At 38.2% G+C, this 22,190-nt stretch overlaps 2 protein-coding genes and 1 pseudogene across 3 annotated transcripts in view; all 3 read left to right on the forward strand.

The window, feature by feature from the left end:
- LOC114690609 (putative GPI-anchored protein pfl2) overlaps window positions 1-9,948 on the forward strand; it is a 77,641-nt gene extending 67,693 nt beyond the window's left edge. The window contains exons 5-8 of one of the 2 annotated variants that reach the window (XM_037211206.1): window positions 1,880-3,394; window positions 5,514-5,930; window positions 7,876-8,064; window positions 9,534-9,946. In XM_037211206.1, coding sequence (XP_037067101.1) covers window positions 1,880-3,394; window positions 5,514-5,930; window positions 7,876-8,064; window positions 9,534-9,569 — 2,157 coding nt within the window. In that variant the 3' untranslated portion in view covers window positions 9,570-9,946. Of the gene's footprint in view, window positions 1-1,879; window positions 3,395-5,513; window positions 5,931-7,875; window positions 8,065-9,533 lie in introns of both variants that reach the window. The other variant, XM_037211207.1, reaches the window with a different exon arrangement.
- Window positions 9,949-10,580: 632 nt separating this feature from the next.
- On the forward strand, window positions 10,581-10,992 carry LOC114690611 (annotated as a pseudogene).
- An 8,033-nt stretch (window positions 10,993-19,025) lies between these two features.
- LOC114690678 (interferon-activable protein 204-like) overlaps window positions 19,026-22,190 on the forward strand; it is a 59,374-nt gene continuing 56,209 nt past the window's right edge. The window contains exon 1 of the mRNA XM_037211033.1: window positions 19,026-19,123. The gene's annotated coding sequence lies outside the window, so the exon portion shown is untranslated. The remainder of the gene's footprint in view (window positions 19,124-22,190) is intronic.

Genomic DNA, 22,190 nt, shown 5'->3' on the forward strand with positions numbered 1-22,190 from the left:
TGTAGTCAGAAGTTTTCCTGTGTCCTGCCTGGTCTGCAGTTGCTCAGACCCAAGAAAATACACAGAGGCTTATATTAATTCAAACTGCTCAGCCATTAGCTCAGGCTTACTACTGACTAGCACTTGCACTTAAACTCAGCCCATTTCTGTTAACCTATATGTTGCACATGTTCCATGGATTTACTTGTGTGCCATTACATGCTGCTCCCTGGACAGCAGGCTGGTATCTCCTAACTCAGCCTTCCTCTTCCCAGAATTCTCTTTGTCTGTTTATCCCACCTATACTTCCTGCCTGGCTACTGGCCAATCAGTGTTTTATTAAACCAGTGTACAAAAGCATTATCCCACAGCAGGGAACAGATTCCTGTTCCCATATTGATGCCTTCTTACTATAATTACAATGACCATAACCTTGAAAGTAGTTCTCATCTAATATCATATCATCCATTCATCAATGGTATATTTTGAGCTCCTGACTTTGATGTACACAAATCTACTTATTTTATTATTTGGTACAATTATATTGAACATCCCATGTGACCAACATTTAATCTTTTTAACAGGTAGAGCCCTATTATTTAGCATGGGAACTCCTTAGGCACATCTAATTAACCATGTTTGCAAATGATGATAGCAATATAATTCAAAATGTATACAAGCCTGGGAAAAAGTCTACTGTTAGTAATAATTTTGGCTTGGATGCCATCAGCTTCATAGCGATTGTTGCATTTTAGAAGACGTTTACCTTGAACAGTCAAAAACATAAAAAGAAACCAGTAAAAATGGCCATTACAGTTATATGAAGGTATTTGCATACTAACTTACCTTAAGTTTTAAAGCAAAACTTATAATCTTTAAAATTTTATACTTCTAAGATTATATAAGAGTAATGGAGATCCTAACTAGATCTGTTGCCTATGTACAAGTATTTCTTACATATGTAGAAGTTTTATTTAACTGGAGTTATGGAATATTGGTGAAATTATTAAGGCCACTCCATGTAGTTAAAAGGAGATTTATTTAATGGCATAACTTACAAATGAAGGGATAGGTAGGTTGAGGGTTCTGGGAAAGACGCAGCAGTAGTCCGGCGATGTTCTCTGGAGATCTCTCCTCCATCCACCTCTAGCATCTGGGCTCCCAGCAGCAAGAGAGCTCAGCACGTCTTGATCTCAGGTCTTCAGGCCCTCCCTTGGCCCCGCCTTGTGGGCATGATAGTTACCAAAACTTCAATGGGGTTTGGAACTTCCAGACCAAAGCTGGAATGGCTACCCACTACAATGGTAATTTTTAAAGACCTAAATACAGGTTTCAATGAGTCTAGATGGGCTTCAGGCATGCTATTCCAGCACACTGTCAACTGAGCTACATTCCCATCCACCAAAATCTATCTATGTGGTCCATTTACTTAGGGTACTTGTCACACGGTTTCAATCACATCACCTGAATGTATTGGGGGGCCTCTCTGTGGGCACAAAGATTGAATATTTGATGGACTGAAAAGTCTACTTGAAAAAAAGTACAGAAATAGCCAATTTTACTAAAAGCTGCATTTCCCACAGAATAACATTAGAAGTTAAACCAGACCAGGTAATAGTTGACCAGTTTTGTTAAGATACTTTGAGCTAGTATTCCATCCCAGACCATGAAAATTCAACACCTGAATTTTAAGAGAAGTTGTAGTATCGATTAATGAGGATGGAAGACAGGTATTAAAAATACCTAAGTACATTCTCAAATCCTTCTTTCAGCACAGGAAAAGCTGACAGGGTAAAAGTCCTCTTTCAAAAAAGAAAGTGAAAAGATGTACTTCATCTCATATTCAAAAACCATCAAGCAATATTAAAAATATCTCAGTCCTATTTTCCTTTAAAAACAGAAAAACACAAGCAGCAAAAAACATAATACCATAGAGACACAAGTTTCCCAGAAAAAACACCAGCTTCTAGAATTGTCAGCAACCAACAACTCCTCAGCTGTGAGTGAACTCCAGACTCTTCAAGGTCTTTCAGCCACAGCTTCCCACAGTATCCAGGCTCCTCAGGCACCTCTAGAAACATGCTTCACTTTAAAAATGCCTCTGGGCTCTGCAGCACTCTCTTACCAGAATTTTCCAGGGTCTTTAGCATCAAACTCCAATATCCATCTGAACTCTCCAGTGGCTCTAACACTGTCCAGTGGCATCCAGGCTCCTCATGTACCTTCAGCAACACCGTGTAGTAATGTCTGGATCCTTCAAATGCCTTCAGAAACAGTGTCCAGCTCTTTCAGTGCTCCTCAGATGGCTCCAGTATCAGTGTCCAGCAGTGCCCAGAACATTCACCTACCTACAGCAGTAGCAGCCAATAGCAAACAGTTTCCTCACAGTCCTCAAGTAATAACATCCAGATGTGTCCAAAGCACAGGAGTACCTTCAGCACCATTGAAGGTCATAAAGAAGCCTCCAACAAAACAATCCAGCAATGTTCAAGTTCTCCATGCTCTTCCAGAAGCAATGTCCAGGAATGTCTGCATCACTCAGGTGCCACAAATAACAACATCCAGTAGCATTCTGACTCCTAACTCTGCTACAGTAAAAGCACACAGGAATGCCAAGGTCCCAGGTCTCTTAGAAATAGGAAGTGCTTATTCCCTGGCTTTTTTGGCATCTCCAGGAACATCATCTAGTAGTCTCCAGGCTTCTCAGGTACTTCTACAAGCAACATCCAACAGTCTTCCAGCTCCTCAGGTTTCTATACCAACAGTGACAAGCAGAGTCCAAACCACTCAAACACATCCAGGAGCAGCATCCAACGTAATCCAGGATCTTCATGCTCCTCCACGGACAGAGTCCAGAAGTGTGTGCACCACTCAAGTTCCTCCAGGAGTATCATATGGTACTGGACAGGCTGTTCCCTGTTCTAAAGTAAAAGCATCAAGGAATGTCCATGCTCCTCAGATGCCTTCAGCAACAGCATCCAAAAATCTCCTGGATTCCCGAGTGTCCCCAGCAACAGCATACAGTGCTCTTCAGACTTCTCAGTTACTTCTACCAACAACATCCAACAGTCTTCCAGCTCCTCAGGTTTCTATACCAACAGGGACAAGCAGAGTCCAAACCACTCAAACACATCCAGGAGCAGCATCCAACGTAATCCAGGATCTTCATGCTCCTCCATGGACAGAGTCCAGAAGTGTGTGCACCACTCAAGGGCCTCAAGGAGTATCTTATGGTACTGGACAGGCTGTTCCCTGTCCTAAAGTAAAAGTATCAAGGAGGGTCCATGCTCCTCAGATGCCTTCAGCAACAGCATCCAAAAATCTCCTGGATTCCCGAGTGTCCCCAGCAACAGCATTCAGTGCTCTCCAGGCTCCTCTGAGGCCTCCAGCAACAAGAAGCAGCAGTCCATCAAGGGTAAGGAATTCCTGTTCTCACAATATAATGACAGAGATTAGCCCAAACATGGAAGGCTTCTTCATTAATCTATATGCACACATTATCTTTCATTTAAATAATCACTCCTTTTTATTGTGTTTAGATACTGATCCTTCCCTACACTCAACTTTAAAATACTTCGTATGGTCTACTCTATTAAGAAAATGTCTGACTCAGTGTTCATGAGTATGAACACTGATGAAGTTCCTGATTATGCCTATTCTGTAAGGAGTATAGTGAGACATTTGCTTAATTAGTTTTACACCTTGAACTTTTTGTCAAGGTGTTCCTTTCATATTGTGAATTGCTGCTCCAGTTATATTGGAGATGTACTTCCTGATGTTAGAACACATTGATCAGCAATTGGAGTTAAACCCCACCACCCACAGGATGAAGTCTGTATGTTTCCAAGTCAAATTTCAGAGAGTGCTACCAGTTATAGCTGCCTCCCTGAGCTGGTGCCCAGGTTGGCCATGACTGCCAACACACTTCTTCTTTCAGCTCTACAAGGTTGCCTCCATTTCATAGTCCTCTCCTGATGTTCAGAAATTGAATGGGATACTGAGGAGGCAAGTTGTAAACAAATTTTTAAACCATCCTATTAAATAACAAACACAGAGCCAAATACAGAGGTAATAGCCAAAGAGATCAGCAAACTAGCTAAGAGCCATGATTAGACTTCTCTTACCACCTCACCACCTTTGCTTCCCCAGAGAGCTTCTTCCTGTGTCTTGTGCTTTTATTGCTTTCCTGTTCTGCCTTCTCATTTGCGCTAAACCCAGCCACATGACTTCCTCGTCATGGCCTTTCTCCTTTTAAAATCAAGTCAGAGATCTTTTCAACATAAGTTTTTAATTTTTTACTCTATTTATTGGGTGGAAATATCCATTCCAATATAATATCTTCCCTCTGCATTAAAATTCCTGTAAAATAACCAAAATGCAGTGGAGCTTTCGATCCACCCGAACCACATGTCCTTCTTGTACTTTCTTTTCTACCAAGGCCAATTCTTTCTCAGCTTCAGGTGATAATTCTCTTGGACTATTTAAGTCCTTGTCATCTTTTAAGGTTTTGAACAAATTACTCAGTTCATCATTTTTTACCCCAGCAATAGTTTGTAGATGGGGAATGTCTCCAAATAATCTTTGAAAGTCATTACATTGGGCGCCAAATGTAGATGAATTTCTAAACAATCTTATTAAATAAGACACACAGAGGTAATAGTCAAAGAGCTCAGAGAATTAGCTAAGAGACTTGACTAGCCTTATTTTACCACCTCACGCCCATAGCTTCCCCAGAGAGCTTCTTCCCATCTAACCCGTGTTTTTATTGCTTTTCTGTTCTGTCTTCTCATTGGCTCTAAGCCCAGCCACATGACTTCCTCATCACTGCCTTTCTATATAGACCTCCAGGTCTCTATGGTTGGTACTGAAATTAAAGGCTCGTGTCACCACGCTTGGCTGTGTCCTTGACCACATAGAGACTCTGCCTGCCATGTGATCAGATTTAGGGCTTGGTCTACCACCACCTGACTTCTCTTTATGGCTCCCTGACCTCTGATCTGAAGGCAAATTTTATTAACATACAAATAAAATATCGCATTTCAGCACAAATAAAGTATCACAACAGCAAGTTATCAAAGTAAAATGACTTCAGGACTTTTTCTGGTCCCAGGATTCTGCTCTATGTCTGCTATTATAGAAAAAGAAGAGTTGCTAGCCTGAACCCTTTTTGAATAACAATACATGAGGGCATCTTCCTGGGGCTGCCTACCTAGCCCTTTTACAAGAAAGCTCTGACTGTTTAGACAAAGTTTTGTAATTGGAATCTTCAAAATGTTCCTACAAAGAAGACTTGACTAGAACATGGAGGTTTTGGGTTCATTTCCCATAATTACAAGAATAATCTCTTTATTTATAGGGTATGATTAGTATTAAGGGGAATCACTAAGTAGTGATTTAAGTAAATCTCCATTTCTTCCTTTATCTAGGTTGTAGTATGGCAATCATTGTTTAGATGTTCTTCAATCTACTCAGTGGAATTGTGCCTTAGGATTTGTCTGAATTATGCATGTTTATCCTGTGTATGTTTTATGTAGACACCAAATAATGGAAACTTGCCAAAGGAACCTTCTAAAGTACAAGGTCACCATCGAGTTGCCAAAGAAGTGATGGTGTTGAAAGCAACAGAACCATTTACTTATGATTTGATCAATAACAAAAGGATGTTCCATGCCACGGTGGCTACTGAGACTGAATTCTTCAGAGTGAAGGTTTTTGAGACAGCCCTAAAGAACAAGTTCATCCCAAAAAAGATCATTGCCATATCTGATTATACTGGTGTCAGTGGATTTCTGGAGATTCATAAAGCTTCCTGTGTGTCTGAACAGAATGTTAAACAAACGATGGTTATCTCAAGTGCACTGAGGAGAAGAGCCAATAGAACTCCTAAAATTAAGGATCTTTTCTCTCAAACAAAAGGGACATATGTGAATGGAGAGTTTGAGGTAACTAAGGTAAGCCACTACATTATTTGTAGAAAGCCATTGCATTCCGATATTTTAAGTTTTAACTTGGCACTGGAAGTTGCTCAACTTACTTAACACAGGAAATAATCACCTTTCATATCAGAAAGAGATGAGTAAGTCTTCCACATTTTGGAGATAGTCTCTTACCATTCTTCTCTTCAAGATACCACCATGAGAATTCTTTACAAGGAGATTCATCAATAACCTTTGGCATTTTCCTGGCTATGACAATCCATCTATAGGCATCCTATTCCCAGACAGTGTTCAGTTTATAGCACACTTTCTTTTTAGATTCTTTTTATTTGATAGTTTCCTAACCCATCTCATTGGCAACTCAGTTGTGAATAAAGAGTCAAACTCATAGTCTTGATACAGTTTGCAATGATCAGAATAAAAAACCAAATAGACAATTCTGCCCTAGAATGAAGCCATGTCCAACAAGCCAGGATTATTTCTTTAATGTGTTCTCATTATCACATTCTTTACTTTTTATCAAAACCTTTTAACTGAGTGAATAATATTTTAAATAATGAGAGAAAAAGGCATTTAACAATCTAGTTTAATTTCACAATTTATAACTAGGCACAATGAAAGTGAGGAAATTTAAGGAATTCTGTGACTTTTGAATGTTTCTTTAAGTGCTGATGTACTAATTCATTAGTATGTTTGCTTGTTCAATGTATGATTTCATAAGCCATTGTGTATGAATCAGTCATGGCTTTTTCCTTTTATCTATGCTGTTTTTGATTATGCTGCTACATTTGGTTATACAACTAATAAGTAAACTACATGGGACACAAACTAAAACACCAGAAATTTAAATTTTGAGGGATTAGGAAGGAATAGAGTGAATCGATATGTGCACTCAGCAGGTGTGATTGTGTGTGTGTGTGTGTGTGTGTGTCTGTGTCTGTGTCTGTGTTTGTCTCTGTGTGCCTGTCTGTCTATATGTCGATCTATTTGTTTTTCATTCTATTTCTTCTTTATTTCTGTTAGTTTGTTCATTTTGTCTTATTCTTATTAGTTTTTCATCTTTATTTGATTGTTTTCTTAAAAGAGAGAGAAAAAAGGTGTGGATTTGGGAGGGTAGGGAGGTGAGAATTATTTAAGAGGAAGTAGGGGAGATGAAGTATGATCAGAATATGTTGCATGAAAATAACTTTATTTTCAATAAAAAATAAAATAAATGAAATGAAAAGAGACTTATAATAGTCTTTCTCAGACTTACAAAGAGCAACAAGTAGCCTTTTCTTCTCAGGTCTCCTGGATGTACCTAAGAAACATGCAGTGGTAGCTAAATGGGTTTTGTCACTTATTTTTATTTTTTTTTTGTTGTTTGTTTGTTTGTTTTCAATTTTGACACCTTACTTGGGATTCTCAATAAGTCTCAGCTATTCTGATATGTTACAACTAGTACTTAGGAAGATACTCATCTGTTCTAAAGACACCCAGCAGATAAAGACCTCAAGTAGGTAAAACTTAAGAGAGGCTTCCAAGGGCTGCAGTGATGGCTCAGTCCTTATGGGCTAGGCACACAAAAGCTCCACAGTGATTGCCAAGAAACGATTAGTTCACCAAACATCTTAACCTCTTCTCTTCCTGTGATTCTATTTTTTTTTTCAGTTATTTCTTTATTTTGCCTGTGAGGGTTGAGAGAAACACAAAAGCCGAGAAAGTAGTGTGGAAGTCAGAAGGAGCTCCATGAATGAGTTCTCTGCTTCTACCGTGAGTGCTGGGAATTGAGCCCAGGAAATCAGGCTTGCCAACAAGCACCCTTACCACTGAGTCATCTCACTGGCCTTTTACCTATGATTCTGAACCTAAGAGCCATACTTGCCTTGTCAGGGACAGGTTTGTGCTAACACTTTATTTCTCATAGATATGGCAAGCTTTCACATATTTCCTAAAAGATGAATGTTAACTTGTTTCTCAGAAAAATGAGAGGAATGACTTCATTTACTATGGGATTGAAGATGATACTGGAAAAATGGAAGTGGTGGTCAGTGGACCACTGACCTGTATCAAGTGTGAGCCAGGCAATAAAGTTCAACTCATCTGCTTTGAATTGACCTCAAGAGGAGATACTTGGCAGCTAAAGTCTGTAACGCACAGTTACATGCAGGTGTGTGCTCTGGGAAATACCATTCTTCCTAAGAATCATGTTTAATTTTATTTTAATCATTATTTTAATACTCTAGTAAAACATGATTGTTGGCATTACATAGAAAATCCAACTAGTGGAGGAAAATTAAGCTATGCCCATTTAATAAGTCAACTTCCTTCCATTATTTTTTAAGTAAGAGTTTTTAAATCATATAAAGAAAATAAATTCAGAAAGACTCAAAAGTTGTTATATGTTGAGCTAAATGATAAAAACTATCTCATTTCTCAAAGCAGAGAGATAATTTGGCAAGACTTGGGTTAATTAGGATGTTTATTTCAAATTATGATTCCTTGATTTGAAGCATGAATCTTTTTAGTATTAACAATAAAATCCTGGAGTCACATATGGAGGGTAAAAGCTGAAAGATCAGAGAAGCAGAGCAGCCAGCCACCTGAGACTTCTTACATCTATGAAATCTCTGAGGGAATGGGGAGATCCTGTCTCTATGAATCCTCAGCGTGAAAAGGGCAGAGATTCTGTCTCAATAGCCTTATATTCCTGTCTCCAACTCCCTAGTTCTGGAACTAAAAGCATACACCACCACCACCTGGCTCTGTTTCTCTTTTAGACTTCTTTGACCTCCTGTAACCTAGGTTGGCCTTGAACTCATGATCTTCCTGCTTCCTCCACCCAAGGTCTGAGATTAAAGATAAGTGCCACCACTGCCTGGCCTCTACATTTAACTAGTGGCAAGCTCCACCCTCTGATCTCCATGAAAGCTTTATTTGTCAGAACATAAACAAAATATCACACAACACTGATTTTTGTACTGGACCAGAGACTAAAACTCAAAGAACCTTGGGGTCTTCCCCTATGACATTAAAATACTTTCTGTTGCAGAGCATGATGAATAGAAACAGAAAGTTCCCAAGGATGCCCTGGCAAATCAGACCACAATGTGCCAAAATCCACAATCTTTGTCATACATACACACATGTGGGATTCATTTTACAGTTTTTTTAAAGCTTCTATTACAATGTAAATGGAAAAAATATAAGGGACCACTTGTTCATTCACACAGATATGCACTTACACTACCATCTTTCTCAGCCCCTCAGCCAAAGTTCCAAACCTGCCCCCATGGCAGCTGCACCAGCAAAGCCTTGTCTTCTTCCTCCCAACCTGCCTGCTGTGTGAGACTCTGCACCTCAATCTTTACCTCAGGGACTGCAGCTCTTTCCTCTCCTCTGTAGCTCTGTGACACACCCACTCTTGCACCTGAACTCAAGCCTGTAGGGCTGACCAGTTAATTCCATAGTTCCAAGCAAGGGAAGAAAGACGACTCCAAGGACAGAGAGGCATTTAAAGAGATAGGACAGAGTGGAAAAAGGGATGTGACTCATGGTGACTAGTCAGTAGGAACATAGAGAGAAGTGTGGAACCATCTGCATTACAATGGATTTGACCTCATCATTTTCTTCCTTAAGGTCATCAATGCCAGAAGGAGGGCCATTCAACCCTGATTCAACTATGAAAACCTCTCTAGAACCATACTTCTGAAAACCTGGATGCCAAGGATACTGTTTACAGAGATAAGATCCAAGTCCAGAAAATAAATGTATATAAGACATGTTCAAATACTATATCTATAAAAAGCAAGCTCTTAATTCTTGGAAATGGTGGTTTCCTATATTCTTTATACATTTTTATATTTACTAAAGTTTCATGTTTTGTATCTATAACTTTGCTAATTGTCAATCTAAATGTTTTATATGTAAAACGTAAATGAAAAATTCCTTTTCTATAAAGCAGTGATTGCTCAGAAATATCTTTCAAACATTTGAGAGTTGGTATAAAATAAAAATTTAGTGACCTGCAGATAAAACTGTGGCATACAGGCTTCAAGTGTCATGTTTAAGGACAAATCATGTTTAAAAAAAAAACAAACAAAAAACAACAACAAAAAAAAAAAAAAAACAGACTGTGTCCTGCCCAGAAAAGCCAAGGCATTAATAATACACAGGAGAAAGTTGAATTCAGCCTTGAGTGCATTTTCCAAAACTAGTGTGCTGAAGACAGGACAAATCTTCAGACCCTTTTCACTAAGTAAATGTGACTGTATTGTAGAGTTTCATTGTTTGACAAAGAATCCCCAAATGTGGGGTTTTAAGAGTGAGGAATACTATCTGTTACAGTAAGGAATCTCAGCTCCAATTCTAAAATGAAATGTCACAGAAAACCTAGAGAGCAAAATGAGGAAGCCCTATGATAAAGGTAATAAGAAATTAACCAGGGTGTCCAGAGAGGCCTTGCTGGAGTATTGTTTACTTCTGTCACTGATGGGAAAATATACCTGACCTAAGTGACTGAAGAGAGAACGGGTTTATTTTTACTCATGGTTTAATGGTAGAATAGGGTGAGAGGTCTGGTCAGAATTTTCAGGGCACAGAGGACACTGCAAAGAAGAACAGACTCGCATGGAGACACAGAGAAGGAATGACATGTAGGAGATGAGGTACCAGCAGCCATGAGCCATGTGGCAGCAGGTAATTAAGAGAAGTAGCTTAATATAAATTATAAGAACTAGCTCTTCTACTTTCCTCCTCCATCGTTCGGTAGACTCCTGACTTGGTTCTCACCTTGTCTTCTCACAAGACTTTCAGAATCAAGCGATTCCTGGCCAACAACAAAAGCAAAATTGTCCTATTCCTCAGTGTATTCAGATGAAAACTGGTAACAAAATAAGGTACAACTCCAAGAGAAGACACCGGAGGAGAACAAAGCTGGGTCTGTAAGGATTCACACAATGGCAAGACAGTTTATACTGAATTGTGGGTCATCTAGCAATCCTACCAGGTGGAGGTCAATATTTTAACCTGAAAACTTGATCGTATTTTAAGTTGGGGGAGTAGTTTGTCCAGTAATAAAATGTAGAACCTTCAAAAATAAATAAATAAATTATAAGAACTAGCTGGAAACAAGCCTAAGCTATCATAATTAATAATATTTCTCCATGTCCTGATAAAGAGCTGGCTGAAAGGACAGAGAGAGGCTTGCTACAAAACTCAACTTACTGTCAGTTTTCCTTTAAAATATTCATGTTTATATCCACAGCCTTGGTCAGAAAACTTCCTTTTTGCAGGGTGTTTGTTTAATATCCCTTTACACTTTGTGATTATATGTCACTGTGAGTGGTTTAATAAAGAAAATGACTGGCCAATGGCCTGACAATACAAGGTTAGGCAGGAGAACCAAACTAAGGACACTGGGAAGAGAAAAGGCAAAATTAGGTGTCAGGTGCCAGGTGCGGAGGAAGCAATATGGGAGGTTCATAGATGAGGTAAATGAGCCTTGGGGAAGCACACAGACTAATAAAAATGGTTCATTTGAGTGGTAAGAGTGAATTAGCAGTAGGCCAGACCTATCTGATGAGCATTTATAGTTAATATTAAGTCTCTGAGTGGTTGTTTCAGAGCAGCAGTTGGGAGAAGCAAACCCCACCTACTACAGTGGCTATCAATTCCAGAAAGTACGAACTAGGATCGTGCTTGGTGACTATGATCTTTGGTCCTTAATTAGTAGGTATTGGGCTCTCTTTTTTAATTGAAAGTTCCTTGAGCAAAAAGACTGCCAGTCACACAGCCAGCCAAATTTAGAACATTGTACAGATATTATGAGTAAACTATGCAATTTTAGCTCAGGGCTTCAGTACTCAAAGGTGCAGTTTCAGTGATATTTTTCAAATACTTTATAGTAGACTCTTGTTTTTTCTGTCATAAAGCTTGAGGAAAGTACATGACCTGGGAATCATTTCCATCTAACCAGAGCCAGAGCACTTCCTCAATGCCTAACAAGAAGACTCCTATGATTGGCACAAATAGGAAATTTCACTTGTGTGTGATGTACTCTCTGTCTAATCTACAGAAATCCTTTCTAGCTATTATCAGCAAGCAGCTTATCATCACAGTATGGGCTGAGAGAAACTGTCCTCTGGACATCTTTATAGAAGCTCAAAATTAGTTCCAGTACGGGGTTAATAGGGCTAACACAATCAACTACAAATAGGATTAAATAAGGAAGACAATTCAAGACATGAAAGACAAAGTTAACAAAGAAATAGAATCACTAAGGAAAAACTAATCCAAAGCAAAACTTAAAATGAAAATTTTGGAAAGTCAAATTCAAAGAAAAAGCCTCACCAACAGATTAAAAGAAACAGAAGAGAAAATTTCAGGTCTTGAAGATAAGGTAGAAGCAATGGATATCTCTGTCAAAGAAAATCTTAAATCTAAAGGCATGCAGGCACAAAACAGCTAGAAAATGTAAAATACTATGGCAAAGAAAATTCATATGAATAGGAGATATAGAGGAAGAAGAAAAAACCCAGGTCAAAGGCATAGAAAATATTATTACTGGACCATAGCTAAATTGCTGCTATAAGGAAAGAGATGCTTATCAGGGTGCATAAGCATGCAGAACATGAAGTAAATAGGACAAGAAAAGAAACTCTCTGTGAGATATAATAATTCAAACATTAAATATACAGAAGACAGAAAGGCTATTAAAAGCTGCAAGGTAAATAGACCAAGTCACTGATAAAGGCAGACCTATTAGAATAACACCTGACTTTCCAAAGGAAACTCTGAAAAAAAAAAAGGGTCTAGGCAAATGTCCTAAAACTGAAAGATGACAGATGTCATCCTAGACTACTATACCCAGCAAAAATATCAATCACCATCTACAGAGAAAGAAAACATTTCATGATAAAAAGTCATTTTAACAATTTCTCTATACTAATCCAGCTCCACAGAACACACTACAAGAAAAACTTCAGTATGAAGGGTCAATACACCAAAGAGGACACAAGGAATAAATAATCCTAGAACAGTTCATCAAAACTGGGAAAATCCACTATAACAAAATAACAGAATTAATAAATACCTTTCAACAATGATTTCAATATTAACGGCCTCTATTCCTCCAATAAAAAGACACAGACTAACAGATTAGATTAGAAATCAGGATCTATCTTTCTGCTGCATTCAAGAACCATACTCCACCACCAAAGACAGACATCAATTTAGGGTAGAAAATGGAAACAAGTATTCTAAGTAAATGGAACCAAGTAGCAAGAAGAATATGGTAACTATTTTAATATTTGATAAAAAACAGACTTTGAGCCAAATCTAATCAAAAGTAAAAGGAAAGGGCACTGCATAATCTTTAAAGGAAAACAAAACAACAACAACAAAAAATATTACAAGTCTTAACATTTACACACCAGGCATAAGGGTATTCAATTTCAAAAAAGAAACACTACTTCAGCTAAAATATCATATATTCAGCTTAGCACTGTGATAGTGGGTGACTTCAATATGCCACTCTAATCAAAATATGGGTCATCTAGACAAGAAAATAACAGATAAACTGTGGAGAAAAATAACCTAAATCAAATGTACCTAACAGATAAGTATAGAACATTCCAACCAAACAATAAATAAAATACTTTATTCTCAGAAGTCCATGGACTTTCTCCACAATTTACCACATATTGGATACAAAGCAAGCTTATCAGACATAGGAAAATTGAAGGAACTCCCAGCATCTAATCTGACAACTATTGATTTAATCTGGATATAAACAATAAAAACAACAGGAAGTACACAAACTCATGGAAGCTAAACAACTATCTACTGAATGAAAACTGGGTCAAAACATAAATCAAGAAGGAAATTAAACACTTTTTAGAATATATTTAAAATAAAAATACAACTTAACAAAATCTATGCAATGAATGCAATTCTAAGAGTCAAGTTCATAGCACTAAGTATCTACGTCAAAAAACTGGGAAGGTATCATAATTAATAATTTAATGATATATTTCAAAGATTCAGAAAAAAATCAAGAATACTCAAAGTGGGTAGACAGTAAGAAATAATAACACTCAGAGCTGAACTCAATGAAATAGAAGCAAGAAAACCATTACAGAACATCATTAAAATAGTTAGTTCTTTGAGAAAAACCAAAGAGACTGACAAACATTTAGCCAAATTAACTTAAGAAAACTAGAGGGTGGACAGAAATTAATTAAATTAGAGCTGTGAAGGCAAGAATTACAACAGATACTGATAAAATTCAAAGAATCATAAGAAAGTACTTTAAAATTCTGTATTCTACCCAACTGGAAAATCTAAAGAAATGGATGAATTCTTTGATATATATGAATTTCTAAATTTAAATCAAGATTTAAAAACCAATATAAATAGATCAATAACCCCTAGTAAAATAGACACAGTATTTAAAAAGCTCCCAACACCCAGTAATCCCAGGGTCATATCAGTACAAACTATTACCAGATCTCCAAAGAAGAGCTACCATTAATGCTCCTCAAATAATTCTGCAAAGTAGAAATCAAAAAGCATCTCGTAATCCTTTTTATGAATCTGTGGTTACATAAATATCAAGACCACAAAAAGAGTCAATGGGAAAGGAAATTTATTGACCAAAAACTTTTTAAAAAATTCTCAATATAATGATTGGAAACACAAACCAATAAAACATAAAAAAGTTTATTGAACAAGGTCAAGTTGACTTCAACCCAGGGATGTAGGAATGATTTAAAATATATAAATCAATAAGCATAATCCACCACATGAACAGACTAAAAGATAAAAATCACATGTTTATCTCATTATATTCAGAAAAGGCCTTGGACATAATCCAACACCCCTTCATGATAGAAGCTCTAGAAAGACTAGGCAACAAGAGATATCACAGAATAATAGGAAAATTTATAACATCAAAATAAAAGGACAGAAACTCAAAGTATTCCCACTAAATTTAAGAACAAAACAAGGATTTCTATTCTCTCCATACCTAGTCAATATAGTACATCAAGTCTTAGCTAGAGCAATATGACTACTGAAGAAAATAAAGGAGAAACAAATAGAAAAAGAAGTAAAAGTATCCTTATTACAGATTATATGATTTTAAAAACAAAAGATCCTAAAGATTCTACCAGGAAAGTTTTTGAGCTCAGAAATATACCCATCAAAGGAGCACTTTACAAAATGAACACACAAAACCCAGCAACCTTCAAATGATAAACAGTCTGAGAAAGAACTCTGGATTCATGCTGAGGTTTTTAATTCATTTGGGGTTGAATTTTGGGCAGGCTGATAAGTATAGATCTACTTGCATTCTTCTCCATGCAGACAGTTCAACAAACACCAACTATTTAACATGCTACCTTTTTATTAGTGTGTTTTTCTGTAACACACACATTTTCCAGTGTGTGTTTCTGTAACACACACACACACACACACAGAGAGAGAGAGAGAGAGAGAGAGAGAGAGAGAGACAGAGAGAGACAGAGAGACAGAGAGACAGAGACAGAGACAGAGAGACAGACAGAGACACAGAGAAAGAAAGCATTTTGATGATGTTGAGCAGGTAGGTAGATTGGGAGGATCTGGGTGGAGTTGGGTAGGGAAAAGTCCATGAAAAAGATTTACTGTAAGAAATTTTTAAGATTTATTTATTATGTATACAGGATTTATGAGTGCAGGCCAGAAGAGGGCACAAGATCTCATTACGGATGGTTGTGAGCCACCATGTGGTTGCTGGGAATTGAACTCAGGACCTCTGGAAAAGCAGTTAGTGCTCTTAACTGGAGATATGGCTCAGAAGTTAAGAGCACTGGCTGCTCTTCCAGAGGTCCTGAGTTCAGTTCCCAGCAACCACATGGTGGCTCACAAACATCCATAATGAGATCTGGTGCCCTCTTCTGACCTGCAGGGATACATGCAGGCAGAACACTGTATACATGATAAATAAATAAATCTTTTAAGAAATATTATTTTAAAAATAATAAAGTATCAAAAAAATAAAAAAAGGAATCAGGGAAGTGGCAGCATGACAGCAAAGGCACATGCAGCAGAGCAGCAGTGACATGTAGACATCAGAGGGCAAGATGAACCTGACCAGGCTGCAAGCTTCCTCAGGGGCAGCTAAACAGTATAAGGACAGTGGCTGCAACTGGAAACAGCAAGATGACAGAAGAGGAGAAGGTGATGAAGTATCAAAAGCGTAGAGAGCTAGAGGAAAGAAACCGCAAGTTCTGGGCATAGAAAGACTTCCTAAGGGCTGGTGAGCTTTTGGAGCAAAAGTTCTCAGTTATCCTAAACCTAGAATTGTTAACACTGGCTGCTATCAAAGACTGAAAACTCCCAAAATCTAATCTTTCCATGAAGCTATAATTCCAGGACAAGTGAATGCTGAGTTCCTAAGCCTTCAAGAGTTGAAAGAGTTGGGAAGCAAAGGGTATGAATGGCATAGATCTGTCTGCACAGGAGCTATAGAGTCCTGATGCTCAAGACCGAAAAGAAAATGGCAGCAGGAGAGGACATGATTTGTAGCTGCACCTGCCTGCCTGCTACATTCTCTATGTTAAAATCTGAGGACACAAGAGCTAACAAAGATCAGCTTTTGAAAACCTTCTCTTATGACTCTGTACGCATCCAGGTGAAGCATGTGACCCTAACACACTGGATGAAAACACTCCATGAACATGACCCTGTTTGCAGATCAGCTGGGGTGAACTTACCACCTGGCAATGTTTGTTCTGTGTTCCAAATTACATAGACATCAGAGATTCCTCACTCACCTTGACAGAAAAACACCAGGATAATGGATATTTCAGGTCCCTGATGTTACTAACACCTAAGAGCTTTGCCACAGTTGTCAAGTCTTCCATGGTGTTAATACATAGGCTCACTATACTTGCTGGGTGTTAGTTAATTGGCCGCGTAGTGCTCTTAACCTGCAAGAAAATGTTACGAAACATGACAGGATCTGCTAATAAGAGTTTTATTAAAGATAAAGGGACAGAGAGTGTGCAGGCCTGTGGGAGAGACACTTGTGTAGAGAAGAAGAAGGAACTGGGAACATGGCGCTGAATTTTAAAGGCTGGGCGTGCACAGGTCACGTCACTACTCCACGCATGTGGGTAGATCACATGGCCATGTTGCGCACCTATGTAGCTATGCAAGGTCACAGATCCTGGTCACTCGAGACGCCTTGACCCGGAAATGGCTATCTTGACCTAGAACTGGCTAGGCGGAAGTGTCCAGGTCCGCTGGGCATCCTGGTTAAGAGAGACGCCCTGACTCGGAAATGGCTATCCTGACCTGGAACTGGCTAGGCGGAATTGTCCGCCAGGCATATGCAAACACGCCCGACTGTGGGGGCGTGTTGTGAACCCTTCACTGAGTGTATGCATAAATGCCATGCATAGTGCAGAAATGCTAAGGAATCATTAACTTAACCATTAAAGGAAAGCTGCTTAGCATTTGTCTAGAGGGTGGCCAATTTCTATTAATCATTCATTAGATCTGCAAGTGTGTAATGAAATTCTTCTCAGATTTTTTTGGGGGGAATGGCTGAGAAAACTATTTTAACTATTTTTAATTAAGAGAATTCTTTAGTAAATAACTTTTTTATTTTTTCTTTATTTTTTATTAAGAAAAAAATTTTAATTCATTTTTATACACCAAAGATCTCCCTCTTACCTCCTCCTTCCCCCACCCAGCCTCTCCTATGAACCCACCTCCCACAAGAAGACAAGGGCTCCAATGGGGAGGCACATCCAGTAGAGGCAAGTCCAATCCCTTCCTTCTGCCTCAAGGCTGCAAGAGGTGTCCCATCATAGGTAGTGGGCTCCAAAAAGCCTGCTCATGCACCAGGGATGGATTCTAATCATACAGCCAGGGCCCCCCCCAAGCAGATCAGGCTATACAACTGTCTTGCAATGCAGAGGGGATCACCCAGTCCCATGCAAGCTCCACAGCCATTGATCCAACTTTCATGAGTTCCTATTAGTTTGGTTCGTTCCTCTCTGCAGATTTCCCCATCATGATCTTGATTCACTTGCTCTAGAATTCCTCTAAAGAATCTCAAATGACTGAAAGACATTTAAGGAATTGATCAGTATCTTTAGTCATCAAGGAGATGTAAATCAAAACAACTCTGAGATACCATCTTACACCAGTCAGAATGGTTGAGATCAAAAGCACTGCAGACAGCTTATGTTGGAAAGGATGTGCAGCAAAGGGAACACTCCTCCACTGTTGGTGGGAGTGCAAACTGATAGTATAGTCACTTTGGCAATCAGTGTGAAAGCTTCTCGGAAAATTGGGAATCAATCTACCTCTAGACCCAGCTACACCACTCTTGGATATATACCAAAGGTATACCCAATCATAGCACAGGGATACATGCTCACCTATGTTCATAGCAGCATTATTCGTAATAGTCAGAAACTGGAAACAACCTAGATGCCCCTCAACTGAAGAACTGATTATGAAAATGTGATACATATACAAAATGATGTACTACTCAGCAGAGAAAAACAATGACATCATGAAACTTGCAGGCTTTAGTAAATTATTAAACCAAAAGTAACTGCACTACATACCTTCTTCTACCCAGGAAACATTCAGTTCTTGGTGGCAATAGACACCTGCTGAATTTTCCTCTTTCCACTTCCACCCTGAGGAGAGAAGAGGGAGAAGTCTCTGGGTAGCTCACACTTGCCTTTTCAGATGTTACCTTAATTCAGAGGAATGTGATTCTCAGTGATTCATGGATAAAGCTGTTGGACATAAAGGGTTAAGGTTGGAACATCCACCTATGAAGACATTGAAGAAAAAAATTAAACAAAGCAGACCTTTGTTTTTCATGGTGAGTAAATTGTATACAGTTAGAACACAACCCAATCTTGCTAAATTGGGGAAATCAAAAGCTAAGAATAATGGCCTCACTTTTGTAACCCTCCTCTCAAAGGAATAGGAGAGTGCAAGGCATCCAAGATTGCTCAACTTCAAGAGAAATGAAATGACTCTGAACAATGTCATTCTTCCCATCTTTAAAAATACTTCATGTTCTTGGCATTTGAGAGATGGCAACACCCCTGACCAATCTCTAAGGGATTTTTCTTCTAACTTAAATGAAACTAGCCCTATTCCTATCCTTTCAGACAAACTAGAATCCGGACACTGCTGAAGAAATTTCCAAGAAGGTGAGTCCTATGCTTGCTATGTATAGTTGAGAGCTCTGTGGAATCCACAAGAGCACAGGGGAAATCAGTGCTGCTTCCTTCAGAGGCGAGTGGAGGGAGCAGGACTGGTGCCAGCTGCTCTCAGGGCAGGGAACCCCAGCAGCTAGGGTCTGATGCTTTGCTAGGGTAGATGGCAGACATCTTTATTCCACCCTTACTGGGGCCTGAGTCAACAAAGTGCATTTTGATTATGGCAGGTAGTAAAATAGCTTTCAATATAAATATGAGTATAAAGAAAGTGAGGAGAAGGCTTTATTTATCTTTGCTGGAAACTAAGAAGGAACTTTTTGGCTTTGTTGAATGACTGGGTAAGCAATTGGATAGTGACATCAAATAACTACTGTGAAATAGTATTTGGTGGAAATATATCAGGACAGGGAGATTTCCTCTAGTATTCCAATATTGCACAGCATGTGAAACAATGGACATGCATGGTACAAAGTTCTATATATTCACAGTTATTCAAGTACATCTATTTTTAATCACCCACACACATACTTATCATTATTTTTTACATCAGCAATATTTCAATCACAGTGAGTTAGTTTCTGTCACGTTGAAAATTATTTGTTTTCTTTAGTTTTGGATTGTTTGACTTGTTTTTTAATTTTGTCTGGAATATGTAGGGTGTTGAAGGAGAGTTAATTAGAAATATATCTCTATTGGCCACCTTTAGAATATTTTAAAGGCTTTCCATGTACCCTTTAGAGTTCTTAATGTGTACTTGAACAGAGTATTTCAGAAGTTGATTTCAGACAAGTCCATATGTAAGGATATCTCTCTTGGTGTAGAATCATTTATATTTCTCAAACATTCTAATTTTTTTGCAGATGTTTATACCATTAATTTAGTAATTGGAAAATATACTGCTGTATCTATTGAAATATTGTCAGTTTTATGAGATTCACAGAGGAGCTCACTCTTTCACATACATATGAAGAAGATATGTGTGCATTTGCACATTTGGAACAAAATATATTCCATGTTGCTACTTATTATGCTCCTATCATAGAAACATAAAATATTAAGAAATAACATACACTATTATTGTATATAAATTCAACATTTAAAGTATTATCTCTTTTTGAGGAAATATTCTGTTGTTGTTGTTGTTGTTGTTGTTGTTGTTGTTTTTTCAACTTGACACAAGATAAAATTATCTAGGCTGAAATACCCGAGTTGAGAAAATGCATTCTTCAAAATTGCTTATAGGAAAGTGTCTAGGGCATATTCTTGATTAATGATTGATGTGAGTGTGTATCTCATTGGTACAATGCCACTCATGTGCAGGTGGTCCTAACGGCTGAGCAAACCATCAGTGTTTCTCATGGCTTCTGCTACAGTTCCAGCCTCGAGGTTCCAGCCTTGAGTTCCTGCTCTGACTTATTTCAGTAAAGTACTGTGATGTAAGAGTATAAAATTATATGATCCCTTTCTTCCCAAATTGTTTTTGGTCATGGTGATCTATCCCAGCAATAGAACCTGTAACTAAAACAGAAATTGGTACTGGGTTTGTGGGATAATATTGTGACACACCTGACTGTGTTTTAGGAAGGATTATGAAAGAACTTTGTAGCTTTGGGACATAAAAGCAAATGAGTGTTTAGAGAAAATAAATTATTTTGGGAACTTACAAGATAATGCAAAGGGCAGTGCAGATGACTGAAGCTGGGCTTGGAAATTTCAAAAGAAAGATTGAGAGTCACTTAAAGAATCTACTGAAGCCACTCAATATTTTGAGTTACAAATCTGTGATTCTGGTCAGCTAGGACTCGGAATCTGGCTGAGATTGAGAAGAGACCAGCATTGTTGAGGTATAACCTGGGAAGTGTCTTCTCACTGTCAGTACACAGAATAGGAAGCTCTGGCCCAGAGGGGGACAAGGCTGTCAATTGTGCTGACAGACAAACTCTGCAATGTGAAAGACTCACCCAGTTGGTACTGGTTTTGGAGGCATGAGGGGGTCATAGGGAATAGCTGAGGCTTGTCACTGTGAAAGGCTATGAAAGTTTGTGGTGAAGACAAAACCCAGGTTAATGGGGACCCCAGAATTTTTGAGATGTGAGTACAATGGAATGACACCAAGAATAGTAGCAGGTGTGGAGGGAGGTAGCTAAAGCACAGGAGAACCACTATGTGTACTCGGATGGGAGAGCAAGAGATAGGGAGACACCAAGGCCCTTTGCAGACCAGAGAGTCTTTTACATTCTTTAATTTTGATTTTGCTTTGTTTTAAATATAATTATGACCAGGTTTTCCCCTCTTGGGATAACAAGGTAGGTAACTCTTTTTATTTTGTAAGAGCTCACTGTTTAGATACTTTAAATTTTTAAAGACTTTAGAATTTAGAAGCTTTGGATATTTTTGAGAGGCTTTGAAATTTGGAAGAGACTTTGGGTGTTTTAAAGAGTCTGAAAATTTAAAGTGTTTAGCTCTTTAGCAGTGAGGATGAACACATATTGATATCCAAAATCTAGTGGGCATAAAAGGCATTGATGCATGTGTACTATGTTATTTAACACTTGAAATTCTATTGAGGTTGGGATGATTAGTCGACATTCAAAAGCAACAACATTTCAAAAACACAATAATAATCTCATATAAATGGAACCCATCAAATTACACATAGCCTCTGTCGTCACATATCTGGTTGTATATGAAATAGTTGTGTTTTCACAAGTATCAACTCAACTAAAAGCTTTCTGTTTTAATTTTCTGTGGGATCTGAAGGTCAGTATTGTACAGAAATTAGAAAGCTGCTCTTAAAAGGGGACTTTTACTGTTGAGAATCAGTTTTAATCTCCCTCTTGAATATCTAGATGATCTTTTTTAATGTCTTACGGTTCACAGAGTATATCTTTTTTTCTGAAACTATTCACCTTCCCTATCATGTGTCCTTGTGTGAATATTCTATTCACCCTTTGTTTTCTTTGAGCATGGATGATGTTCAATTTTTTTCACAAAAAAAAAAAGAAGCAATTGACAGCTCTAGATATTTAGACCCCAAATGAACTGATGTCCATACGGG

The sequence above is a fragment of the Peromyscus leucopus genome, chromosome 15 (genome assembly GCF_004664715.2).
Source record: "Peromyscus leucopus breed LL Stock chromosome 15, UCI_PerLeu_2.1, whole genome shotgun sequence".
Classification (NCBI taxonomy): domain Eukaryota; kingdom Metazoa; phylum Chordata; class Mammalia; order Rodentia; family Cricetidae; genus Peromyscus; species Peromyscus leucopus.